This window comes from Tursiops truncatus, chromosome 5, assembly GCF_011762595.2.
Source record: "Tursiops truncatus isolate mTurTru1 chromosome 5, mTurTru1.mat.Y, whole genome shotgun sequence".
In the NCBI taxonomy this organism is placed as follows: domain Eukaryota; kingdom Metazoa; phylum Chordata; class Mammalia; order Artiodactyla; family Delphinidae; genus Tursiops; species Tursiops truncatus.
The window spans coordinates 1,984,750-1,994,513 of NC_047038.1; the positions used below are offsets into that span (position 1 = coordinate 1,984,750).

Consider the following 9,764-nt stretch of genomic DNA (forward strand, 5'->3'; position numbering starts at 1 on the left):
GAGACTGCTCCCAGCTGGGGGGATGTCGACATCCCCAGACACAGGCTTCTGTCCCTGGTTTTCCTCCCCCATCCTCCTGGCGCTCGCGTTCGCAGCCTTGGTCTTCTTCCCGCGGCGGGTGTCTCCCTCCAGCGGTGAGAGTGTGCTTTGACTCCACCAGCGTCCTGGGCTGGGTCTGTGTCCACGTCCTTTCGTGTGGACCTCAAGTGCAGATGGCGTTACTCCTGGAAGATGGCACTGCTTGCTGGCGAGTTGAGTTCTAACTCGACCAGGGAAGGACTGGGCTTGTTAATGTCCTAAACGCGTCCTCTTCCCGGTAAGGCAAGTGTATGGATACTTGCTGCCCGTTTGAGAACTTGAGGAACAGGTGTTTGGGACTCGGGAAGTTGGGGCTTTTCTGGAAGGACTTTGCTTTGCCTCCATCTCTCCCTCATGGTGATAGCTGTTCACACAGGGCAGGGGGTGTCTTCTGACGGAGGAGGGGCAGTGCGTCGCCAGCCACACCCCGACACTCCGGTTCTGAAAGGAACGCTGAGCCCTGCTGCAGGCGCGCTTGGCTCCAGTGCCGCACAAGCCAGCATGCAGCCCTCTGGACCTCATCACGACTGAATCGAGTCGTTAGAGACCAGGGTGGGAAAGTCTACGCCGAAAGTTGTCCAGCGCGGGGGAGAACTCTTGTGCGATTTGAGTAGCGTAAGCGTCCCTGTTGGTGCGTGTGCCTGCAGCCGCCTGCCGCATGGTAGAAATGCAAGGAGGCCTGCGGCCCAGCTTGTGGACTCGCCCGGTGCACTTGGTGTTGAGCATCTAGTGTGTGTGTGGCCCGGCACCTGGAGTGTAAATTCAAACCTGAGTAGGTTTTACAGGTGAAAACCTGATGCTCAGAGAGGTCAGGGCACTAGACCAGGTTTGCACAGCTTCGGAGCTGGAGCTGTTATCCCACACAGGTGGTGTCAGTCGGGGCAGACGTAGTTGCTGGGCGTTTGTCCTGCTGAGAGCCCGTGGTGGTGGCTCCAAGTGACGGCAGCAGCGAGAGTCTCCGCGGGGCCTGCTGGCGGGAGCAGCCGCTGCGCATCCTGGTTTCTCGGCCTCGATTGCTCCACAGCGGGCCTGCGTCCCTCTGCATCTCAAGCGTATCTGTGTCTCCTTCCCTCCAAATAGCAGGGTCCCTGTGTCCCTGTATCTGTTAAGAGCTGGTCTGGAAGGCAGCTCGGCCCTCGGCTGAGGAATCTGGAGGAGGGAGCTCCCTGCTGGTGGGGGCAGGAGCCGGCCATGCTGCACCTCGAGGGCCAGGTGTTCCAGACAGAAAGGACCTTGCTTGACCACAGGGCATCTCCGTGGCAGTTGACTGAACATTTGATTTAAGTGATGTAAACATTTCTCTGAAAGCTCGAATCTCCATCTCATTTTACTGGCGGTGATACCAGGATGCAAACGCAGTTCCCTAGTTGCCGTAGATCCTAGAATGTTAGTGCTCAGCACGTCTTAGCTATGGTCAGCCAGGCAGGCCCCTCCTGAGGCCTGTAAAACAGGCCCATGGACAGGAAGGCGCTTGTCTTAGGCCACAGAGCTAACTCGTGGCAGACGAGGATCCGATGCCTGTCCGGGGAGGCTGGGCTACTTCTGAAGGAAAAGCCGGTCGACCTGGGGTCGGGCCCGCTCAGAAGGAGCCCCCTCCCCATCTAGGCAGCTGACTTCCGATCTCGAGGCTCTCTGAGCACAGGCTGCGGATTTCAGCCTTTTCCTTCTCTCCCCTGGGGTCCGTGTCGCTGGACAGTGACTGCTCAGCCCAGGTTCCCAGGGGAGCAGTTGGCCGGTGGGCTGAATTTCCTGGGACTCGGCCTGGCCCTGTCTCTCGAGCACGTCGCTGGCACGCCCTCTCCCTCTGGGGTTCGCCCACCGAGGAGAGCGCTGCCGGGCCAGGCCTGGCATCGAAGTGATTGTGGGTTCTCCCGTTTTCACTGGCTTTCAGGAGTTCTCATTAAGTAACGGGCACGTGCTTGGGTTCTGGTTAACTTTCTCAAAACTGAGCCCCAGAGGGTGTGGGGGCCAAGCTGGCGGGCTGCGGGGCACCGAGCTGTGCTGGGCAGGCGAGGGTGGGCGGGCGTAGCGCCCGAGGGCTGCCCGCTGCTCCCTGCCTGTGCGGCCTGGCTGCGTTGGCCTCCTCCTCGAGGGCCGGGCCACCTGTGTGCTTTGCTTTGCTTAAGCTTTCTTTTTTCTTTTGTATAAATTCTTACACTTTTCCAAATTCCTCAGACAAGTGCTGGTGTTTTGTGACATTCTGTTACCTCTTAATGTTTTGCGGTAAGTTAACAGGATCTAGCTACAAATCAAATGCACAGTCAAAAGGACAGAACTTTTCTGTGCTCTTAGAGCATGAGCACATTTCCGAGCACACCCATCTGAGTGTTGTGGTCATGACGTTTTCTCATTTGGGAGGAGGGTAGTCGACTTGAAAAGTCCCCTTTTCCATCCATCCCTGTCTGTCTGTGAGGGGATGGGCCTCTCCCTGGGGTGCTCTACCCACTAGATCTGCACGTTGGTGCCTTTGCTTCTGAAATCTGAAGGACTTTCCTAGGAGTCTCTCCCCAGCTGCATGTGTTGCTCAGTCTTCTACTGCTGAAGGCTGCCGCTCAGCCTGAGCCTCAGGGCCTCTCAGGGATGTGTGTGCGCCCTGCCCCACCCTTGCCCGGGAGGAGGGACAGTCCTGGAGCGGCAGGGCTCTTGTAGACCAGCCTCCCTTTCTGTCCGCAGGGCGAGCTGGTGACAGCCTCCAAGGCCATCATTGAGAAGGAGTACCAGCCCCACGTCATTGTGAGCACCACGGGCCCCAACCCCTTCAGCACGCTCACCGACCGCGAGCTGGACGACTACCGCAGAGCGGTGGAGCGCAAGCACAGGGGCCCCGAAGGTGAGCAGCCCCGTGGGTCCTGGGTGCAGGAGGAGGCAGGAGGACGTGCTCCGCGGGCTCCTCTGTCCTGGGCCAACTGTAGGTGGCCATGGAAGATAAGCGCAGCATGCCATTCCGTGTGCATTCTGCTCTGCTCCCGGAGAGAGCGGAATAGAGCAGTCTGTTCCCAAGAACAAGGCCGCGTGTGGCGGAGGCCGGCCCGGGTCTGTGACCTGCGCCCCTGCACGCAGTCTCCTCCCACCTTCATCTCAGCTGAAGTCACGGCTTGGAGTTTTCTGACGGACTCCTTTCCTCGATAAGCCCGAGAGCTCCCTGGCTGGGCGTGGTCACAGGCCCAGGGACGAGCGAAACCCTGTGAAGGGTGTGGCCAATGCTGGTGCAGCCTTTGTTTCTCTCGGTAGCTCACTGACATAGGAGGTCATATTTTTGCAAAACTTGTTGGGACTGTTTTACAACAAAGGAAAGTAAACGGCTCTGAGAGCCAGAACCTCTGGGAGCAGCTTGTTTCAAACTTCAGGGTTTTTTTTTAACATCTTTCTTGGGGTATAATTGCTTTACAGTGGTGTATACTTCAGGTTTTTAAAAGCACATCCAGACATTTTGAGAACTAAGAGAGAAGCCAGCCTCCCACTGCCTCTGACACGAAGGCTCATGGGTCTGAATCACTGTCCCTGAGTGCCCTGGGTTGGTTACCACGAAGACCCTGGGGCATGACGTCCCCTCCAGGAAGTTCATGCTGCTGTCCCCGGGACCTTAGTATGGACCACGCTTCTTCCTCTTGGGAGCAGCCCTCCTGGAATGGAAATCCCACAGTTACCCTCCAGGTCGATGGGGGACCATCCTGGGAACTATTCCTGCTTCAAACGCAACCTCTGATTTGCCCCAATTTAACTTTTTTTTTAGTCTTGTTTTAGACCGATTACATAATGCATCACATAGCTGCTATTGGAATTTGAGTTGTGCAAAAAAACTGCTGCTGAATTGTTTTTCAGTGTGTTACACCATCACTGCCTGTCGCTTGGTTATATATACATTAAAATTAAGGCTTGCTGCACATAGATTCAGAGTGAGCCTGATCTTCTGGTCACAGCACTGATTCTGATCATCTCCTGAGCGGTGCATGCAGCCCTGCAGAAAGCTCTGTCTGAGCTGTGGCCATAATTACTTGCCTTAGAGTAAGAACTGGTGTGTGGGCCTGAGCTATTGGTCCTGTAGCCTAATCCCAGTTCCTGGGCACATATATGTGTGTCTTCCCTTTGGACTCAGACCCTTCCAGTGTCTGGGAAACCCGGATTTTTTTTTTGTTTGTTTGAGTTAAACCACAAGATACAAATATTTCCTCTATATGTGAGGCTCCATGAGGAGTGATGTCACAGCAAGTGAGTGGATGTGCATGGGGACAGCTGTGATCATGCTGTGCGATCACAGAGCTGTCAGCAGTGGGAGTGGCAGCCAGGGGCCACTGCCAGGAAAGCCCTGCCCAGCACTGGTGCTGGATCTGGGCACGGCGTGGGGGGCGGGCAGTGTGTGCCGCAGTGATCGCAGGCTGTCTGCGAGGCAGCACCTCAGGCACGAGGAAGAAAGCCCCTGGCCTTTGGCTGCTTTTCCGGCTGAAGGAATTTGTTCCCTCAGGCAGGAGGTGTGAATGCCTCTGTTTAGAGACACCTGGCTTCAGGAAGGGAGCTGCAGGCTTGGGGGACTTGGGGAGGCAAGTTGGTCGAAGCTATTAACATGAAAAGTTTCAATGAGAGAAGGAGATTTAAGGCATTAAGATAATACTGGTATATATTTTTCCCTAAATGAGAGGTGGACTTGGAATCTTCTGGGTCCTGAGTCCTACCTAGTTCTTGTAATTTTTCCTCTGGTCCTTAGCATACTTCACTATAGAAAATAGAAGTACGTGTTACAACTGCCAAGTTTAAATTATTGGTAGAAAATGCTCTAAATAACAAATTAAAACCAAGGTCACACTCCTGTAATGTTGCCTGAGGTGGCAAGTAGGGCGAGGGTGCTTGGGACCCTGGGCTCTTGCCCAGCAGTGGGAGAGGCAGGATGGTGAGGACATGGGGAGGGGCCCCTCACTAGAGGACAGGAGAGGACAGGCGGGGGGTCACGGGTCACAGCCCGTCACAGAGGCAGCTCTGGCAGATTCTCAAACCGAGATCCACAGCCCAGTCAGGAGTGGCTTCCTTTGTCCTCTTGGGTAGGGATGGGGAAAATTGAGGCCAGCGGCTGCGAGCCCTTCCCTTCTTGGGCTCTTGCTTGCGGCCTGAGCAGCGCCCCCGCCCCCCCGCCCTCCCCGAGGCAGCCCGATGGGCAGGGCGGGAGGGCCCGTCCGCCCAGGAGGGGGCGAGGGGAGGCCCGCCGTGTCCAAAGGCCTTCACCGTGCTCTTTCCGCCCTCTGTGCACCTGCAGAGAATCTGGACGAGACTAGAGAAGACAAAGAAGAGAGCCCTCCAGAGCCCCCTGCTGCCCCCCACGCTCCCCCGAGCGCCCCCATCAAGCTGGAGGAAGGTGAGCCCTGGGGTGGAGGTGGGTGTGCGGCTGCCCCGTGTGGGAGGGTGGTGCACGGCCGCCTGGGGCGCATCGCCAGGAGGGGCCGAACTTCGGGCTTTGTGTGAGAAAAGCAGCTGAGTGTGGCAGTTGAACTGACACGTAACAGCCGAGTGCGTTTGCATGGAAACCAGTACATCATCCGCGCTGAGCTTGCCCAGCCGCCTCCGCTCCCGTGTTGGTTCTGTCCGGGGTAACTTGAGGCCACACAGATTCGTTAGCGTGACGTCACAGGTGGGAGGACAGTCGTTGGGGATCGGAACCTGCCTTCATTCTCGATGTCAGTTTTGCCCACTGCTTGCACGTTTCCTAAACCTTCCTGTGCTCGGATCAGCCCCGGAAACGTCCTCTGTCGTGTCTGGGCCACAGGGCTGCATTCTTTGGCCATATTTCCCAGTCCGTGGAGAGTGCCCGCCTCCCCTGGCCTCCCAGACCACCCACCGTGTTTCTGTGACGTGTGGCCTGCGTGTCTGTCCCTCGGTCTTGTACGTTGTGCTTCCCGTGCCTGTCGGGAGCCTGTGGCCCACCTCCTGCCCTTTTCTGTGTCCACAAGAATGGCCTGGCCATTCTCCTTCTGTAACCCGATGGCTGTGACTGAATGCATAGATTCTCTACCTGTGCTTTTCTCTTCCTGTGGCTGCGTTACAAACAGGAGGTGGATGTGCTAAAGAGTACCTGTTACCATAGTAAGTACCGCCTGCTGCCTGGCCCTCTGCTGTTTAATTGGAATTTCCCTGTGCTTTGCCTCATTCCTCTGCTTCTTTGTTGCTTATTAATTTTTGTTTTTTGTTTATTCAAAATAAAAACAAAGGCCCTTCTTCTACCCAGTTCCTCCATTCTGGGCAGTGGCCTTCCTGGAAGGGGCTGGGTCCCCCTGAGCTGTGCGGTGGGCAGCCTGTCCTCGAGTCCCCCCAGGGCCGAGGTGGCACTGCTCCAAGCACTCTGGGTCTCAGAAGTTTCAGAAGGACCACGTGGTCCTGCTGAGCCTTCGAGACAAGTCTAAACTAGACTCAGGCTGGGATTTTGCCACCTGCTGCACGGGGGTCGCATGTGTTTGGATCTCTGCTTAAACTGGGTGCTTAAGCTTAATTTGAGGGGGTGGAAGAGTGACATTTAGTGCTGTTTTCCCAATGTGACATTTGTCAGATGGTCAGAGTTCCCCTGAGCACCCACAGGCCACCTCTGCATGCTTCGCGGAGCGAGTCCTAACTGCTCCCGCCCAGTCCCGTGCAGCCGCGCCTCCGCAGCTCAGCCCAGCCTCTGGTCACCTCCGGGCGTTTGGCTAGATTTCCAGGCACTGAAGGTTTGCTGTTGCCTAACCTGCCAGTGGCTGGTACCTTGGTGGACTATTTTAAAAAATCTACAAAACTGGTTTCCCCCAGGGTCAGTTAGAAACCAGTCCTCAGGCTGTTTCTTTAAAGTAAGTTCCATTTGGTTCTTTTATGTTTCCATGTTCAAATTGTTAAGGGGGCTTGAATTTTTTGTCCCTTCCCTTAGCGTTCATCTCTTTTTTAACTCTCCAGCCTAAAATGGCCTTTGTTTGGTGTTGATGTTGGTCTGGGAATCAGCTCGTAGTTTTCTACCAGCTGCCGCAGCTTTACATAGTTGTCTCCTTGGGGGAGACCAGGTGTGGATACAAATTTAGGCTTGATTTCAGGATTACTAACACATGTCCTTTAAAAGCGTTCAGGTGTTTAGCGCAGACGTTGCAATACTGAAAGTGTTTCCACTTGCCTTCGTCACCGTCTCTGTGACCGGGGACCGAAGCCCTGGGACGGTGTCTGGCTTTGTCAGCACGTTGTCCATGAGAAGGAGCTAAAAACCACCCTGAGGTTGAGCCCCCGTTTTGCACTGTAAGCTGCAGCCAGCCGGAAGCAGAGTAGATCCTGCTGACAGCTTCTCACTCTTGTTTGGTGCAGGGCGCTGGCCATCCCCCTGGGAGGTCCAGGCAGTCGCCCTCTAACCCCGCCTCTCCCACCCCTCCCCCAGACCTGCCGCAGGAGCCGGCTTCGGGAGACAACAGCGATGCCGCCACCTTCACGCAGACTCTCCCTGACCTGTCCCCTGAGGAGCCTTCAGAAGCGCTCTGCTTCCCGACACTGGAGGAGGAGGAGGAGGAAGAGGGGCTTTGTGAAGCCGGGGGCCCTGCAGGCCCCACCAGGTCCCCTTCAGCGGCCATCCCTGAGCCAGTCACAGCCCAGGCGGCTGACGAGGCCGCCGCCCCAGCTGCCGAGGAGGGGGCTGCTGTGGACCCTGGCAGTGATGGGTCTCCGGGCAAGTCCCCCTCCAAAAAGAAGAAGAAATTCCGCACTCCCTCCTTCCTGAAGAAGAGCAAGAAAAGGAGTGACTCCTGAAGGCCCTTCCTGCACAAACCGATGCCACCAGGCTGTCCCCGATTGTGTCTTGTGCCCTGTCTTCTTGTGTAATGGAATGCAAAAGGCCCACCCCTGCATAGCTAGCGCTCCCCTCGCGGCGTGACCGAATCCCCACGGAGACCGGTGCTAACCTTGTGCGCGCGCAGCGGCCCAGCCGGCAGCCTCAGGTGCTGGGGGAGACTTGGTCTCTGCGTCCACCTCCGAGCCCTGCCCTGCAGGGACCAGCATCTCGGCCCATCTCATGAGCCCTTCGGGGACACGCTGTCCCCAGGGGCTTAGCTAAGTCCGGGTTCTGGCTGGGTCGGGGGTGGCCCTGCCAGCTCTGGCCTCCACCGCTCTTGCTGTCCTTCTCTTGTGAAGTAATCCGCGGCCCACCTCTGCTAGGCTCCCTTCAGCCCGAGGTCTCGGGTGACTGCATCACACCTGTAGCTTCTTGCTGGCATTATCACTGCTGCTCAGTGATCTCATTTGTTCGGATACACAAAGCCTTGGTCCTGTGAGAACACTCGTGTCCCCGCCAATGGCCCAGGCCACCATGGCGGACTTTTTGAGAGGTGGGTTTGGGCTGAGCCGGCAGTCCCAGCAGCGGACAGGCCTGTGTACACCCAGGTAACCTATGCATGGTCTCACCGGCCCCCCGCGGCCAAAGCCAGACTTGGGGCTCCGTTCCTTACTCACTGGGGGCTCTCGATTCCCTGTCATAGGGAAGGTGCATCAGGAGGGGAAGAGTGCTTTCTAGATGTTCTTTCAGAAAGTCTGCAGTTCACCCTACACACTGTGCGCGAACGGTCTGCGTTGTGCTTCGTTTTCTCCCCAGGGCCTGTGGCAGAGCGCAGCAGGGCTCCACGCGCTGTCCTGGGGGGTCTGCTCTTAACCGCGGCTCGGCTCGGCCTGGAGGGTACCCTCACTTTGACAGAAGGCAGTTCGGGGTAGGAGTTGGCCCCAGGGGTCCCACCTGACGCCCTGTGCAGTCACTCGTGGAGCCCACCTCCTGCCCTCCAGCGCCACGGTGAATTTCACTGCACTCACATCCCTGGAAGATAGCGGCTAGCTGCTTAGTGGGAACTAGTGGGTGGCCAGGTGTCTCTTCGACAGTGACCTGTCCCAGGAGCTCCAGTGCCAGCCTGTCTCCCAGACAGGTCCCCAGGAGGGGGGAGGGGCCCTCGGGGGACCCAGTGCCCGACGTGGGCTCAGGTCCCACACACTCGACACCCAGGCAGGACCTGAAGCGGCTGCATGGCGCTGACCTCTGCTTTGAGCTTACTGGTGGGCAAGCCACTTCTCTCCTGTGTATCGTTCCATTGCCAAGATGGTGGCAGAGCTCTCCACCCTCACCCTGCACCTCAGTTAACCATGGGCTCTTCCTTTCATCCCTTCTTCTGACCCCAGGTATGCAATGACTTTAATTTCATTTTTGTAGTTTAACTCTTTGTATTACAACATGAAGTTTAGTTGCATATACAGACACAGGCTCGGGAGGACAACTTCTACAGCCTTTCTTCACTGTAACATGTTTTACTCACAAATAAAATTCTTTAAGCAGTTTCCTTGTCTAAACTTGGGAAGCAGTCTTGCATCTTAATTCCTTTTCTTTGTTCCTTTAAAATAGGACTTCAGAAGTTTATCTTATGTTCTAAAAAAAGATCCCACGCAGTTTGTCACTTTGGACCACGGAGGACTCTCTACCTGGAAGTGCCCTGCCCCAGTGCCCGCTTGTTCTTCCACAGGGCGCGGAGGGCAGGGTCCAGGCGAGGTGGGGGGGGGGGGGCAAGCGGAAGGGTCGCTCCTCCCCAGTCTGCCAGGGTGCAGGACACCCCCCATGTACCACCTGGTAAGCGCTGACCCCGGGGCGGGGGCAGGGGCAGCCCTTCATCTGCCTGTCCACCCCTCCCTACAGTGCAGAAGGGAGAGAAACGGGCCTGGGCAAA

At 56.7% G+C, this 9,764-nt stretch overlaps 1 protein-coding gene across 11 annotated transcripts in view; it reads left to right on the top strand.

Moving 5' to 3' along the window:
- ADD1 (adducin 1) overlaps positions 1-9,381 on the top strand; it is a 76,378-nt gene extending 66,997 nt beyond the window's left edge. For 7 of the 11 annotated variants that reach the window (XM_019951343.3, XM_019951344.3, XM_019951345.3 and 4 more), the window contains 3 exons: positions 2,752-2,908; positions 5,324-5,422; positions 7,451-9,381. In XM_019951343.3, coding sequence (XP_019806902.2) covers positions 2,752-2,908; positions 5,324-5,422; positions 7,451-7,815 — 621 coding nt within the window. In that variant the 3' untranslated portion in view covers positions 7,816-9,381. The other 4 variants (XM_033856554.2, XM_019951354.3, XM_019951353.3 and 1 more) reach the window with 4 other exon arrangements.
- The last annotated feature ends 383 nt before the right edge of the window (positions 9,382-9,764 follow it).